General features: G+C 52.8%; 1 protein-coding gene across 3 annotated transcripts; it reads left to right on the top strand.

The window, feature by feature from the left end:
• Positions 1 to 3,625: 3,625 nt before the first annotated feature.
• Positions 3,626 to 14,432, top strand: PATL1 (PAT1 homolog 1, processing body mRNA decay factor; the record flags this gene model as incomplete). Of its 3 annotated transcripts, none has more annotated exon segments than XM_034767702.1 (15): positions 3,626 to 3,757; positions 6,432 to 6,537; positions 6,829 to 7,043; positions 7,141 to 7,218; positions 8,365 to 8,559; positions 9,239 to 9,340; positions 9,874 to 9,963; positions 10,231 to 10,451; positions 10,564 to 10,653; positions 10,943 to 11,126; positions 11,518 to 11,641; positions 12,037 to 12,134; positions 12,299 to 12,358; positions 12,876 to 13,024; positions 14,273 to 14,432. In XM_034767702.1, coding segments are annotated over 15 exon segments (1,998 nt in total), but the record flags the coding sequence as incomplete, so codon positions are not given.
• Between the last annotated feature and the right edge of the window lie 2,280 nt (positions 14,433 to 16,712).

The raw sequence follows: 16,712 nt of genomic DNA on the forward strand, positions 1-16,712 counted from the left end.
TCCCCACCCCAGCTCCGCCACCTCCCCAAGCACGCTGCCTCCACTCTAATTGTCCTCCCCTCCCAGGCTTGCGGTGCCAAACAGCTGATTGGTGCCGCAAGCCTGGGAGGCGGGAGAAGTGGAGCAGCGACGGTGTGCTCGGGGAGGGGGGTAGCAGAGGTGAGCTGTGGTGGGGAGCCCTGCGGCAGCTCCTCCCCCGCCCTGAGGCACCCCTGCGGCAGCTCCCCACCCCCCCGGCCCAGGGAGCCGTGCGGCAGCTCCCCACCCCAGCTCACCTCTGCTCCGCCTCCTCCCCAAGCAAGCCACTCCTCTCTAATTCTCCTCCCCTACCAGGCTTGTGGTGCCAAACAGCTGATTGGCGCTGCAAGCCTGGGAGGCTGGAGAAGTGGAGCAGCGACCGCGTGCTCGGGGGGGGAGGGGCGTAGGAACGCTGTAAAAAAATATTGGGGGCACCGCTTTTTGGCGCCCCCAAATCTTGGCAACCTAGGCAACCACCTAGTTTGCCTAAATGGTAGCACCGGCCCTGACTGTGGCACGGTTACAAAGCCAGCAGCAGATCTCCATACTCCTCCAGTGGCTGCAGGGCGGCTGCAGGAGCAGCCCATGAGAAATTTGATATCTTCCTGCTAGCATGTAAGACTCAGGAAAGAAAACTGGCTGTGAAGGCAAAAGTGAAACTGACAGAGCACAGAGTGTCTATTTTGTCTTTACTAACTTTCTGCCACAGTCTCCTGGAGCACTGCTATGAATTCTGCAAGCCAAAGAACATCAGACAGCAGCGAGTTTTTGAGGTGCCTAGCCCAATGGGACTCTAATCTCGGCTCAAGCCTGTAGGACAGGGGTCGGCAACCCTTCAGAAGTGGTGTGCCGAGTCTTCATTTATTCACTCTAATTTAAGGTTTTGCATGCCAGTAATACATTTTAACGTTTTTAGAAGGCCTCTTTCTACAAGTCTATAATATATAACTAAACTATTGTTGTATGTAAAGTAAATAAGGTTTTTAAAATGTTTAAGAAGCTTCATTTAAAATTAAATTAAAATGCAGAGTCCCCTGGACCGGTGGCCAGGACCCGGGCAGTGTGAGTGCCACTGAAAATCAGCTCGCGTGCCGCCTTCAGCACGAATGCAATAGGTTGCCTACCCCTGCTGTAGGCCCTACTGTAATGCAAATGCAACCCAGCCTCATCCATTCTGCCTAGTACTCTGTCCCCGCTAGTGGTGGTTGGGCCACAGTTAGAGGTTGATGAGCATGCTCCATCCTTGGCTAACAGAGTTGGCCCTTTTAGCTCAGACAGGGGCATCTCATGCTTTAAAATCCAGAGGTCCGAAGGTCAATCCCTGCTGCTGACAACACACCCCAAGCGATGCAACATTCCACAGACAATGAACTATAATTATAATGACAACATCCACTTCAAAGGTGTTGCACTTATATTGCTGTTTCCCTAGCTATCCAGGTTCCCTTCCTAAAATAGAGTGTCCTAGTGGTTGCTTGACTAGGGCACTGGCGCTTAGGAGCCTCTATTTTCAGCTCTGCCTCTGGAAATCCTTAACATTAGTGCCTCAGTTTCCCCAAATGAAACATGGAGATAATAATAAAGATGCACCCACTAATTAATTAGTTAAATTTTGTAAAACACTTTGAACATCTAAGCATATAAGAAATTGATTAATATTATTGTCCTCCCAATTATGCACTCGATGTGGTTGGAGGGTGTATATAAAAGAGTAAAGCAGGAAGGGAGTAAATGCTAAAAACACATGAATTATGAATACCTTGTTATTGTGGTTGCTATTTGTATAGCACTGGCAGCGTGCACAGCACTTTATAGACAGGTATAGAGAGCAGGTCCTTCTTCTCAAAAGCTGACAATCTAACCAGTCAGCTTACAAACAGAGAGAAGAGGACACACCAAAAGCCATGTACATGGCTGGGGTGGCCTAGCGCGTGCCTCCAGGGCACCATGACTTAAGAGGGATGGGGGCTGGTGGAGATTTGCTAAAATCCGAGGCTAGAATCTGCCTCTTACAAGGTGCAGTATCACCAGACCCAGGTGTTCAAAAATCACGAGTCAGGTGCCCAAAAATTCATGAGCTGGCACTAAGAAATGCAGAAATCTCAGCAAAGACACCAGAAATGAAACATATGTTATTCCTGGCCATAGAGGAGAGACAGGACTTGGCTGTAATCAGTGCTTGAAGTGGTAGGCAAAACAATTAAAAAAAAGAGGGGGGTCTCATCACCAGCAATTAATTCTGCTCCCCAACCCCCAAACCAATTCTATCCCCCACAGTTTTACCCCTCCCGCAATCAATTTTGCCTTCACATCTGTTCTGCCCCAAGCCTCACCTCTGCCCTGCCTGATTGGGGGAGAACTGCTTGCCTCCTGCAGTAACCCTGATACTCTTCCCCAGGCGGTGGGGAAGTGGGGAAAGCAGCCAATCAGAAGGGGATTCTCCCCACCGCCCCAGTGAGCCTGAAATGTGCGCCCATCTTCGAAATTTTATTTGTTGGATCTGTGCCCCTTCATGACCCAGCACACTTTACTGTCTGTAACAGATAACAACGGGATTCCTGCCTGAGATAGGCCTCACTGTTTGCTCTGGTGCTTCAGCTCCCAGACTGACTGACAACCTGTACTTTCTAGTGCCACCAAACATTGTCTCCCTAAGCCCTAGCCTAGGCAATCGTAGGAGGAATTGAGGACTCCACCTTATAAAAACCCACGGAGTGGGGGGGGGGTGTGTATGACAATAGGTAGACATAGATATGAGAGAGAGGGAGAGAGATAGGACTGTATGGTCATATGAAGATAGATAGCAGGGGTGTAGATAGATAGATAGATTAGATAGAAAGATAGAGGGGGTGTATGGGGATAGATAGATCGTAGCAGGGGTGTAGATAGATAGATACACAGTAGGATTAGGGGGAGAGCAGCCCAAGGTTTGCTTAATTCACTTCTTCGCAGAAAGAGCTGGGTGAGAATGGAGGAGGAGGAAGATGACCCCTGAAAGTGATGTTGGAAGGAAGACTTGCAGGAGGCGGGGGGGGGGGGTCACCTCAGGACAGGGGGTCCCAGAGAAGGGCAGGATGAAGTAACCTTGGGGTGGGGTAACCGAGCGAAGGGTTCAGGGTCACGTGAACTCTGCCCATGCCGCAGCAGAGCTCCAGGGGAGTGTGGCACATGGGTGGGGCTGGGTGCCCCCATGTGCAAGGCCTCCTGACAGTGCTCAGCTGTCCCCACAGAGACCCCAGGCCAGGAGTGGACGATGAGACCCGGGGCCTTTGGCCGGGCAGCTTTGTCCTTTGGGGGAGTGGGGCTTTGGTGCCCGCCCCTGTTTTGTGGAGGCTGGTGAGGCTGCCCTCAGAGCTGGGGCAAAACAGTGGTGGTGTAAAGCTAGGCCTGTCTCTAGAGAGGCCTCCCCCAGCCTCAGTGCTGTGGTCAATGGGAGAGGAAAGAGACACTGCCCCTTTAAAAGGCCACAGGCAGGGAATGAGACACTGCCCCTTTAAGACATCCCCGGCGCTGTTTCTTTAACGGCAAAAGCGGGGCCGCTAGACGTATCGCGCCTGCGCATCGGCTTTTTCTGGCCCCGAGGATGGGAGGGGCGGACTTGCGGGATGACGTCATGTACGTGTTCCGTGACGGCGAAGCGTGCGTAGCGAGGGGCGGGGGCTCGGAGCCGGAGCGGGGTCCGCGCGGGGCCTCCCTGGCGGTGGGAGTCTCCGCGCCGCGCACCATGTTCCGCTACCAGGTGAGGGGCCACCCGGGCTGCGACCTTTGACCTCTGACCCCAGTCCCTGGGTCATTTCTCCCCCCTTCCAGAGCCCCAACTTCCTCCCCAGCCACGGGGGGCGGGCGGGGGGGGGGGGGGCACGAGGTTCTGGCGGGGCTCGGGCTGATGAGGTGTATCTGGGGAGGTACGGGCCGGACGGGGGTCTTTGTGGGAGGCACGGGGTGGGATATGTCTTAAGGGGAGATGGGGCCGGGGTGTGTGTCTGGGGGATACGGAGTTCTGGGGGGATATTGGCCAGGGTGTGTTTCGGGTGGCCTAGGGTTCGCGGGGGCACAGGGTTTTGGAGGCTTGGGCTGTGGGTGTGTCTGGGGGGACTCGAGCTGTGGGTGTGTCTGGGGGGGGTGCAAGGTTCTGGGGAGCACGGGCCGGGAGGGTGTCTGGGGGTGCAGAGTTCGGGGGGCATGAGCAGGGGGAGTGTGGGGGGGACATGGGGTTCTGGGGGGCGTGGGCTGAGGTGTGTGTTGTGGGGGGGATATGCTGAGGAAGGTATAGACTGGCAGGTGTATGTTGAGGGGAAGGGATTCAGGGTGTGTGTCTGGGGGGTACATGAGCTGGGTGTGTTGGGGGCATGGAGTTCTGGGGTGTCTCTGGGAGGCATGGGGTGGGAGGTATCTTTGGGGGAGTATGGGCTGGAGGGTCTCTGTAGGGAGGGGTGTGCAGGAGGCATGACTTAGGGAGGGGTTTCGTTGTGGGGGTGATGGGCTACAGGTCGAGAGGAGCCTCTATTGCAGGGTGCATGGTTGGGTACGTGACAATGTGGGTTGTATGTGTGTGGAGAGGGTAAGGGGATGCCAAGGGCATGGGTCAGAAAGGGATGTGGAGTAGGGAGTTCTCTCTCTCTGGGGCTAGGGACTATGGGACTGTGGGATGCTTGTCCAAGGGGGAGGCCCTCCCACCTTGGAGTGGGGTGAGTGTTTGAGAAGGTCACACTCAGTGAGTGCCTAGGAGACCTCCCTGTGCGGGAGCTGTTTGGCAATGGAGGCTGTTTCAGAGGGGCAGAGCTAGGTATGCATTTAGCAGGCTGGCGCTTGGAATGCTTGGCTAAGGTGACTGCTTGATATATGGGCTCTGCAGGCTTGGGCAGGGGGGCACACGCAGGGTACAGATATTGTGGGCTGGAGTAGGGGCTCTGAAGGTAAATGTACAGGGTGTGGGCTGGGACATCTCTCAGAAGGGGGCAGCATGTCAGACAGGCTGGAGCTGCCTCTATGAGATGGGACTGCACAGAGTGTGGGCTGGCGTCAAAGACTCTGTGCTATCGGCTGGGGATGCCATGTGTGGTATGGGCCAGAGCACATCCCAGAGTTGGGCTGTGGTGTCTTTCTTAGGGAGGTAGATATAGGATATAGAGGGGACATGTCTCTCCGAGCAGGAACTACTGGGATACAGGCCCAGGGGCAGCCTTTCTGAGTATAGTGTGCATGTGGGGTATGTGTGCCTCAGAACTATATTCAGATGGCTACTCTGGATATGGGTGCACCAGATTGGGATCAGAAGTTGGTTTGGGAGGATGCCCAGGATGTTGGCCCATCAGATTGAGCTTGATGATGATTGATTCTATTCTGTCACATGCTATGTTATCTGAAGAGCTATGTGCCTGGCTGGTGGGGCCCTGAGAGTGGAACAGCTTGAGGGAAAACGTGATTGAATGGATGGTATGGGGTAGTAAGTGCCTGCTGGCCATTATGGGTTTGGGAACTGGGGCTAGGGGCACACCTTGTTTCTTACCCAGCTGGCTTGGGTGGGGAAGGCATTTGAGTGGACATGCTTGGTCCATGCCCGGAGGCATGGGTACGTGTGTCATAGTTGTAGGGTGTATTTGTTGCATGGTGTATGTAGAATGCCATGTTTGAGGGGGTACATGGGAGGACTATGGGGGTGTGCTTGGTCTGTCATGGGTGGGTGGGGGAGGAAGGTTCTTTCTATCCCTTGTATTTATGTGGCTCCCCTCACTATCACAATCTTTAGTGTATTTATCCTTGCAGCACCCATGTGAGGCAGGGCTGTGCTATTATCCCCTTTACATGGATGGTGAACAGACCCTGAGAGACTAAGTGACTTCCCAAGATGTCACAGTAGCAGAGCAGGGAAATTGATCTCAGACTGGCCCCCTAACCACTGGACTATTGTCCTTCCCCTCCTGCTGTGAGAGGAGGTGTACTTGAAATGGGATGTTTATCTCGGGGGTGGTATTGCCTCATTTAAGGAGGCATGCTTAGTAAAGAGGGTGTGTGTAATGGGTATGTGGGAGGGGAGTGATGCCTTCCCTGTGGGGATGCACTTAGTCCGTGCTTGGGCAGAGGTACCTTGTCTGATGGTCATGGGTGCAGTTTGGATGTGTGGGGGTGTCTTGGGACACGCTTGCTGTGGGGTGCCTTGTCTGAGGAGTTACGTTTTGTGTGTGCTGGAGGTGATGTGTCGCTTTTTCCTCCGAAGGGCCACATTTGTGATGTGCTGGTATAGGGAAACGAGACAATCTCCAAGAAAGGATTCAGACAGACAGACTCGGTGCCCCAGCTTTGGGCACAAGGTGGCTGAGGGGAGCCCACTTTGGTGATGCCGGTAGGGCAAATAAAACTGTGGCATATCTGGAGGCCTGCTAATTTTTGTTCTCTCTTTGCTCTTTTCCAAGTCCCTGGAGGACTGTCCTCTGGATGAAGATGCCTTTCAGACCCTGGGTGAGGAGGATGAAGATATCGACCAGTTCAATGATGACACGTTTGGAGCCGGTGCTATTGGTGAGAGCTGCATCTCCCATTCACTTCCCCTTCCTCGTCTCTGCCCCCAGCTCTCCTCCGGGGAATGCCATATCTGGATGGAAATCCCCTCAGTCCTGCCCTTAACCACCCCACCCCTGCAGCTCCAATTCTGGGTTGCTCCACCCATAGCTCTGCTGATGTCCCTCAGTCCTGAGCCCCAGCTTTCCCTGCTGTTCCAGTCCATTGCTGCCTGGGAGGTGTAATTGGCTGTGGAATAAATGAGTGGCACTAAGGTGCCAGCCTCGCTTCCTTTCTGTGGTTCCTTTGCAGATGATGACTGGCAGGAGGCACATGAACGGCTTGCAGAACTGGAAGACAAGCCTGCGACAGCTAGAGAGCTGGAAGATGGGGCGGTCAGTGATGAGATGGACCTGCTGGGGCACCATGAGGAGAACCTGGCCGAGAGGCTGAGCAAGCTGGTCATTGAGAACGAGTTGGAAGATCCAGCCATCATGCAGGCTGTGCAAACCCAGCCTCCAATGCAGGTGAGTGCAGTATTAGTGGGGGAGGAGCCTGGCTGCATGGAATGGATGGAAAGACAGGCGAGCCCTCTCCATGGTAACTCATCATACTCTTTTACAGCAGCCAGGAGGCCTCAACTCCAGCATCTGGGATGGATCCGCAGTTCTGAGGCGCATCCGAGGACCACTTCTCACTCAGGTGCCGTGTCCTGTCTCGTTACTAATCCTGCAAAGGGAGCTCAGAGGCTTTCAGGGGAGACATTTTCCTCCCACCTCAGGAATCCCTTTCCTGTGCAGAGCAGAAGCTTTTGCCATCTCCAGGAGCATAAGATTTGCCAGTTCTGTGTCCTGTTGCACTGGATCAGGCCACTAGCACTTTTTGTCTGGTGTCCTGCTTCCTGTTGCTCGGATGAAGCTGTTGCCTGGGGGTGCTGGTTATGGATGCATCAGAGAAAGTTTGTTTTCCATAATGTACTTAGCTTATTGTATTGCACCCCATGCCAGGTGGGCGATTCCTTCTTGACTTCTGTGAAAGCCAGCTTAGACCCTGAAGTATGAAGAGCCATTTTGCTCTGTAAAGTGACTCTAAGATAGTATTGTGGAGGGTGGGCCAGCACTTACTTCTTGTTGACTCTAGATCAAACATGATCTATTCATGAGAAAGTCTTTTAGCTGCCAGCTCCGCCAATTTCCTCTTGGATCTGCGAGCCAAGCTGGGTTGTTTCCTGCTTGTGTATTATCCCCAATAACTCTGCCCCGTTTGAGAGATGTTACAGGAGTAGTTAAGTTGATGTGAACTACTCAAGATAAAGATTCTGCCATCACAACTTAGCTAAGAATGCTGATCCTTGAACCAGAATAGAGTCCAACTAATTCTTCTGCATCTGGGCTGGCTCTGCAGGGCTAGTAGGGCTAAAAAGTAGCAAAAATATGTATACTACCATGAAAGGCAGCAGATGGAACAATAATACATACCATACAGCTCTGTTCTCCCTGAGTCTCTCAGCACTTTGCAGAGCTTTCTAGTGACAGATGTGGTGACAGAGGTTGTGACTTGTTCTTTGCTTTGCAGTGAATCCGTGGCAGAATCTCAGAACTCAGTCACCTGACTTCCAGCCTAGGGTTTCATACTCTAGGCCGATTAGATCATAGCTGCAGGTGACACATTGAAGCTCCCCAGAGAGCATTTGCTTTCCTGACCATCTTCCCCCTGTTTCTCATTAGGCAGATTTCCTTGCTCTAGCTGTGCCTCTGTTCTCACCGAGCCCCACTGGCAAGCTGGTAAACTACACACAATTCAAAGTAGCTAACCACTAGCTGTGTTTTCCCCTTCTCCTGTGTGCAGGAGATGCCCTCGGTGTCTGTGCTGGAATATGCTATGCCTCAGAGACCCCCGCAGGGCCAGGAGGATGAGCGGGACCTCTCGGAGCGGGCACTGCCCAGGCGCTCGTCCTCCCCAGTCATTGGGAGCCCCCCTGTCAGGGCTGTCCCCATCGGCACCCCACCAAAGCAGGCTGCCGTGCCCAACTTCAACCAGCAGGTACCTCTGCCCTTCACACTTCTCTGGCAGGAGCTGGATCTGGTCACCATTGTTTCAGGAAAAGGTGGTGTTTCCAGGAAGGAGCAGGGTAGAAATGAGAAAGGGAGGCCCCCAGAAGGTGAAGACCCTGAAATTTTTAGGACAGCTTAAGAGAGCCTGCCACTAGTTTTTTGCCACCACACAATCTTTAGAGCAGCAACACAGCTGAGTGCGTGCCTGGATGCTGATAGGTGGAGAAGAGAGATTAATGGTAGGATGAGTAGGCTTGTCCTCTTAGCCGCTCTGTCCTTTAGGTGCCACAACTGTGCCCGGAGCCTGCATGATCCTCCTTCATATGCTGCTTTCACATGCCAGCAATTGGCAGACAGGGAGGGACATAGCATTGCTGCCTGAAACCAGATGCTATCCGGCCAGAGTCTCCTCTGGAAGAAACAGTCTGAAGATGCTGATGCTGCTGTGTGTACTGGGGGTTCCCCCTCTACCACAAGATGAGGAATTGGGGGAGGTGGAGGGTCTCTACATATGACACATTGCAGGCTGGTTTGCATTCTGCTCCGTGAGTGAGCCCTGGGTGACAACTCTGTGGGAGGAGCTGCCTGGCAGATGTTGGCAAGGAAAGGGGAAGCTAGTTTCTAGGACTAAGATCAGTTCCCTTGTTTTGGTTTCTCCCTCCTGATAGATCCTGTGTCCAAAGCCTGTTCACATCCGGGCCCCGATGCAACAGCGTTATCCTTCCCCCTACAGCGAGAGGATGTCCCCAAACCAGCTCTGCAATGTCCCGGTATGGAGTGTCACATGCTCTGTGTATTCCCAGCCTGACCCATCACTCTCTAGGTCCCCTGCCCCGTCCCTTCTATCATCCCTAAAGTCCATTCTCCATCAACTTCACCCCTGGGCCTCTCACTCTGTCTCAGTAATCCTGAAGTCCTTTCCCATAACCTTCACACTTGTCCTCTGATCCCTCCTATAATGTTATTCCCTTCCACAGATCCAGGCTTCTGTGTCTATACTAACTTTTTCTTAAAGGGGAATCATCTTGTGTTTAATGTTCTGACTTCCATTTGTCAGCTAGAGATCTCAGCACCTCTTTCCCTTTCCCTGTTCCCCTCAGGCCTGGTGTATCCCACGTGCTGGAAGCTCATGTGCCTATCTCTTGGCCTCTCTGTTACTTATCTGGGAGTAACTGTGGTCTCTCGTTTTCTCTCTGATCCGAGTGTATCTGGAGCATGCACCTGCTGAATGTCCATGTTGGGTTGATTGGTTCTTTGTTTAGAATTAGTGTTTCCTTTTTGCTCTTCCGTTTTCTTTCCCCAGAATTCTTCCCTCCTGGGCCACCCGTTCCCTCCCAGCGTCACTCCCGTTTTCACCCACCTTCAGAGAGCGCAGCTTCTAGGAGGAGCACAGGTAAAGCTCTGACTATTCCCTCTTGTTCTCCGTCTTTCCTCAACAGCACCTTGTGTGTGCTGCGTTGTCCTCTGGTGTCTGTGTCCTCTGTTCTGCCTTTGCATGGCTGTCTCTGCTGCTCCTTCTCAGACAGTTGCTGGTGGTTCCCATTTCCTGCTCCCCCGGATGACTAGAGCTGTGCCACTCAGTCTTGTCTGTCCCACTCTCTCTGTCATAGTGGTAACGTTTGTGGTGGTCTCTCTCTCCCCTCCCCCCCCATCTCTGCAGGCTGGACGAATGTCTCCTAGCCAGTTTGCTCGTGTCTCTGGACTCGTTGGCAGCCCCCTCACATCCATGAACCCCAAGTTGCTTCAAGGCAGAGTTGGGCAGATGATGTCTCCAGCCAGTGGGTTCCGTGCCTTTTTTGGGGCGCCACCACCTTCCGCGCCACCCCCATCCCAGCAGCAGCAGCACCCCCCATGTCCTGGGTCCCACTTGCAGAACCTAAGGTACGACACTTATCCTCTGTCTCCCATCATTGAGCTCACTGCACCGAGTTTGAGAGTCTCTGTTGACTTTCTCTGGAGATGACAGACCTGAGGTTACAACTCTCTTCTCTAGGCCTCACCCGCAGATGTTCAGACCAGATACAACTCACCTTCACCCGCAGCATCGGCGGCTCTTACATCAGAGACAGCAGCAGAACAGGAAGTGAGTACTGGAATCATCTGTGTGTGGGTGGTGGGGGGTAATGAACTCCACTGCGGGATGAGAAGATTCACCTGGGTTCTAGTGCCAGAGAAGGAGGATCTCACTCACTCACGCACACGTGCGAACACACACCCCTCCCCCCCGCCCCCGGGGGTCTCCTAGGAGTTCATGCTCCCCACAGTTGGGCGTGGCCTCTCAAGAGCCATCCTGCAGTGCAAGCTGTTATCCATGTCTCTTTTCCACTGTGCCCTTTCTGTATCTTCTGAATTTTTATGGGTCCTCCCACCAGCCAGCACCGGAGTTTGAATGGCTCAGCAGGGGACCGAGCTGGCCACCGGAGCAGCCAGCAGGAGCAGCTGCGGAAGGACCCCTATGCCAATCTCATGTTGCAGCGGGAAAAGGACTGGGTATCAAAGATCCAGATGATGCAGTTGCAAAGCACTGACCCTTACCTGGATGACTTCTACTATCAGGTAAATGCTTTGCACTCACTAATAGAGCCATCCTGACCTAGCTTCCACCTAGGGATGAGCTTGGCTGTCCCAGGGGCTACTGGCCTACTGTGCTAATCCCCTGTCTGCAGTACCTGCACCCCCAGATAAGTGACTGCTGGGAGGGTGGCTGCAGCTGAGCTCTCAGTATGATGCTGTTAGCTGGCTCTGTAACTGTGCTTCAACACTCACCCTTCACTCCTTACACCTGTGTCACTACACTGTCTACATCCACTCAGGCTGGCTTGTCAGCCCCATCAGCTGCTGGACTCTGTGTGTGATGGCCCATTGGTTCTTGGGACCAAGCTGCCCATGGTTTCTCTGTGCTGGGATCCGAACCTCCACCTCCTCCTCCTCTTCCCTTTTGTTTCAGAATTACTTCCAGAAGCTGGAGAAAGTGTCAGCGGCAGAGGAGATGCACGGCGATGGCCCCAAGAAAGAACGTACTAAACTCATCACACCCCAGGTGGCCAAGTTAGAGCATGCCTACAAGCCAGGTAAATGTCTCCTCCCTCAAACCGCATCCTGGGCTGGGGAGAGGTAGGGGGTTCATGGGCCAGCAGGGAATTGACAGACCTGTGGTGATGTATTGGTCGTCAAATAGCATCTCATTCCCTAGCTGTACTGTTCTTTTAATGGTGGAGGATCGTTACCTGTCCTGGGGTAGGGGGTAGAAGAACCGCTGTAGACTCGCTCTGGAGAGGGCTGGCGTTAGGGACAGCTGCAGGGATTACTTGGGGAGGGCAGGGAGAGATCAGGGTTCTCTGGGGCATTGGTGCGCAGGCAGGGTGAAGCTGGAGGAGTTTGCGTGTAAGGTTTCTCTGGGGTGGATAGAGGAGCAGAGGCTTGGGGTGATGACTCCATCTACATTGCTATTCCTTTGTCCTTGCAGTGCAGTTTGAGGGCTCGCTGGGGAAGCTCACAGTCTCCAGTGTAAATAACCCCCGGAAAATGATTGATGCGGTGGTGACCTCCCGCAGCGAGGACGACGTAAGTAACAGCAGACATGGCTGCCGTGCACAGCCTGGGCCCTTTCTTTCCACCCGGGGTTCGGTCCTCCTCTCTCTTCGCTCACTCCACTCCCCATCCTCTCCCTTCTGACACTGCTTTTTGTTCTGTGCTTCACCTGGGCCCGCCTCGCTCTCTTTCCCTAGGAGACGAAGGAGAAGCAGGTTCGAGACAAGAGACGTCAGACCCTCGTCACCATTGAGAAGGTAAGTGTGAGATGAGACCCCCACACACCACCACCCTTTGCTCCGCAGCAAGAGTGAACCAGGCCAGTGCTCCAGGGGAGCTGCCAAACCCAAGTGCAGCGGCTGCCCCTTGGGGATGGGGACATGTGTCCCCAGTAAGCCACACCCCCCCTTCCCAGACCCCTGTGCTGAGCCTGGCGTGCTCCTCACTCTCCAGGCACTGCCTTACTTCTTGCTCTAATCGAAGCTCATAACAAACAGTGGAAACGCCTTCCATCTTTGTTGCCTGCTTCAGCAGCCAGGCCAAGGAGAGAATGATGGCTTCTCTAGGCTGGGGCTGAGGCACACTGACAGCTTGCTGCCGCCCATGCTGTACCCACTCTGGGGATCGACAGCACTCTCTCTACAGGGCTTGCTGATCCAGCAGCACACTCTAGTTCTGAGTCTGCTCGGAAGGCAGTGGCTTCCTGTTCTGACTAGCTGTTGGGGATAGCAGGGGTTCCTGTGGCCGGCTCTGATCCGGCTGCTTGTCATGCAGACGTACAGTCTCCTCCTGGATGTGGAGGACTACGAGAGGCGCTACCTCCTGAGCCTGGAGGGGGAGCGGCCGGCCCTGATGGAGGAGAGAAAGCAGAAGATCTGTGACATGTATGACAATCTGAGGGGGAAAACACCTGGCCAAGAGAGGTGAGGAACGTGAGTCTGCTACAGTGCTCTTGGTGCTGCAAAGATGTGTGCCACCCCCAGCCTCGTCTCCCCACCCATGTGTAGAGAAGGGAGAGGACTGTGGAATTCTTCCCTCATTTGCTTCGGGATGGGGTGAACGTTTGTAGTCCATTCCCATACCCACATGTGGGGGGCAGCCCCCTTTCTAGTAACAGGCTCAGTGAAACAGCAAGGGAACTCTCCAACTGAAGGGGGGCAGCACCCAAAGGAAAGATGGAGTAGGAAGAGGCCGAGGCACTGGCGGGGGCTCTTGCCCAGTACTGCCTGGAGTGAGGCCTCTTCACCAGTTCATATGCAGGGCAGGGTCTCTTCCAGGAAACATGGGAGAAACCAGGCAGGGAACCGAGGGGGCCTGAGCTGAGAAGGAAAGTGTGACCAGGGCAGCCCCAGGAAGGATTTTATTGCCACCCTCATCCCTCATGTTCACAGGCCCTGTGGGGCCTGCACCTTTAGTCCTTGGAGATAATCAGCAAAGTTTTTGTTGTGCAGAGAAGGTAGACATGTATTTCATGGGCATGGTGGGGTGATGCTGCACGGGCCCTGGGTACAAGGAGGTGGAGTGGGGGGCAGTGCTGCACAGGCCCTGGTTGCAAGGCGGGGGGCGGTGCTGCACTGGGCCAGAGGTGCAAGGGGGTGGGGGGAGTGATGCTGCACTGGCCCTGGGTGCAAGGGGGGTGGGGGCAGTGCTGCATGGGCCAGAGATACAGGGCGGAGGTGGTGGTGCTGCACGGGCACTGGATGCAGGGGGTGGGGGCAGTGCTGCATGGGCCTGGGCTGGGTGCTTCTCTTCTCATGCCTTCCCCCTCCCTTCCAAAAAACAAAAAGTTGACTTCTGCCCAAGCCTGGAAAACTTCAACCCTGTAAATGAGGAGGAGCTAACACTTGTGGGGAGGGTTCAGCATGGAAACTGTTATGTGACTTTAGCTAGAGCTGTCATTGTTGCCCCCATTATAATAAACTACTAAAAGGAAGCTTGAAGGCATGAAGCAGCATTGTGTGATTTATTTTTTCCCCTCATGTGCTTCTCTTCAGGCCAGATCAGCTATGCTTTTGGGAAGGTATTCTTTCTGGCTGGGGAGAGGTCACAAATGCAGGCCCATGTTACAGGGACGTGGGGTCTCCTGTGAGTCCCTTGCATACACCCACTGTCAACTAAGGGGTCATTCCTATATCTGGCTAATGACAGTCCAAACCTTCTCCTCTTGTCAGGCCAAGTGATGACCACTTTGTGCAAATCATGTGTATCCGGAAAGGGAAGCGTATGGTTGCCCGGATCCTGCCTTTTCTGTCCATGGAGCAAGCGGCTGACATACTCATGACAACAGCCAGAAATCTGCCCTTCCTGATCAAGAAGGATGCTCAGGATGAGGTAACCAAGGAGGCTGTGGCAAAAAGAACTTCCATTCAGGTTGTTGGTACGAGTTGTCTGTTTGCATCTTGGAGGCAGCGTTGCCCAACTGTCAGAGCAGGGGACTGAGAATCCGAACTCATGCCTTCACTCTCTGGCTCACTGTGTGAGCATGGGGAAGTTGCTTTGCATATCTGCAACTCCATGAATGGGGGTAATAACTGACTGGTCTCTACGAAGTATTCCTGGCTTCATATGGGTTTGTAAGGATTCTATATTTAATGTTTGGGAAAATGCTTTGAGATCCTTGGACAGGATGGTCCAGTTAGATATGCAGATGTCCATTGTGTGCCCATTTTCATCACACACTTAACTCTCCCAGAAATTCTCCCTCTAGATTGAAACTGGCCATGATTGCCCAAAGGTAGAAAGTGAAAGCTTGAGGAAAGTCCCCAATTAGCCTATTTCTTTCCCTACTTTCATAGGCAATGTCAATACTAGAAACATTACAGCGACATAGCTGTGGTGTCGTTACTGTAGTGTAGACGCTTATTATGGCAACAGAATGGGTTCTTCTGTCGCTGTAGTTAATCAGCGAGAACTGAGCGGTGGGAACTGGGTTAATGGAAGAATTCTTCCATTAACCTAGCAGCGCCTATGACAGGGCTTAGGTTGGTTTATCAATGTCACACATGGCATGAAATTTTTCACAGCCCTGAGCAATGTACAGTAACTGCTCACTTAACATTGTCCCGGTTAACGTTGTTACGTTGCTGATCTATTAGGGAACAAGCTCTTTAAAGTTGCGCAATGCTCCCTTATAACATCGTTTGGCAGCTGCCTGTTTTGTCCACTGCTTGCAGGATTCTCTGGAAGAGCAGCCCCTCCTTGTGGGGATTAGAACTAAGGGGGGCCAGCAGTGCCCCCCATCAGCTCCCCTAAATTCCCTGTAAGGTATGTGGCTTGGCAGCTGCCCAGCAGCAGTTCAGCTGTCCCTCCCCACACTGCTGTGCTGCTCCTGACTTGCCCTCTGCTTTGGAGCTGCTCCCGGGAGCTTCCTGCTTGCTGGGGGAGGGGAGGAGAGAAGTGCTGATATCAGGATGTCTCCCTGCTTGCTGGGGGAGGGGAGGAGAGAAGTGCTGATATCAGGATGTCTCCCTTCTCCTGCCTCCCATGCTCTGTACTCCCCCTCCACAAAGCGGAGGAGAGGGACAGAAAGGAGGGAGCTGGCTGGAAGCTGTTGCTTCCTGTCTGAACTGGCTGATCTGCTTAAAAGGGCAATGTACTTGAAGTGGTGTCAGCATACTTAAAGGGGCAATGCATGTCTCTCTCTCACTCATGCACGCACCCCCCAGCACTTTGGAAAGTCAGCATATGTGCAGCTGTGCATGTGTTGTCAGGAGGAGGGAGTGGTGCGCTCCAGCTGGATAGCATGGGCTCATCATCATGTTCAGTTTTTGCAGGGAAGTGTTTGCAGCTACTGCCCTACATCTATTGTGTTTCCTCCCTCCTTCCTCAGTACATGCTGCCTTGCAGAGAGTGAGGCTACATTAACAGCAGCGTATTAACCCTTGAGGGCTCAGCTGAGTGCTGATTCATCATTTAGTAGCAAGGCATTCCCTGGGAAATATTCCACCCTCTTACTCCACCACCTCAACCAAGCTTCACAATCATTCATTGCTGTGTACAATATTAAACTGTTTAAAATTGTTTAAATCTTGTACTGTATATGTATATAATGTCTTTTGTCTGGCAAAAAAAATTTCCCTGGAACCTAATCCATTCCCCCCCCCCCCCATTTATATTATTTCTTATGGGGAAATTGGATTCGCTTAACATCGTTTCACATAAAATCGCATTTTTCAGGAACATGACTACAACATTAACTTAGGAGTTAACTGTAGTTAAACTGATCTAACTTTGAAGTATAGACCAACCCTAATAACTATTTACGTCTTCTTGCTTTAAAGGAGATTGTGGGGGAAGGAGAAGTGGACTCATTTCCTTCGTTGCTGCTTGAAAGACTATTATTTATCAGGGGGTAGCCGTGTTAGTCTGTATCTACAAAAACAACAAAGAGTCTGGTGGCACCTTAAAGACTAACAGATTTATTTGGGCATAAGCTTTCGTGAGTAAAAACCTCACTTCTTCGGATGCATAGAGTGAAAGCTACAGATGCAGGCATTATATACAGACACATGGAGAGCAGGGAGTTACTTCACAAGTGGCGAACCAGTGTTGACAAGGCCAATTCAATCAGGGTGGATGTAGTCCACTCCCAATAATAGATGAGGAGGTGTC

Source organism: Trachemys scripta, chromosome 4 (genome assembly GCF_013100865.1).
Source record: "Trachemys scripta elegans isolate TJP31775 chromosome 4, CAS_Tse_1.0, whole genome shotgun sequence".
NCBI lineage: Eukaryota > Metazoa > Chordata > Testudines > Emydidae > Trachemys > Trachemys scripta.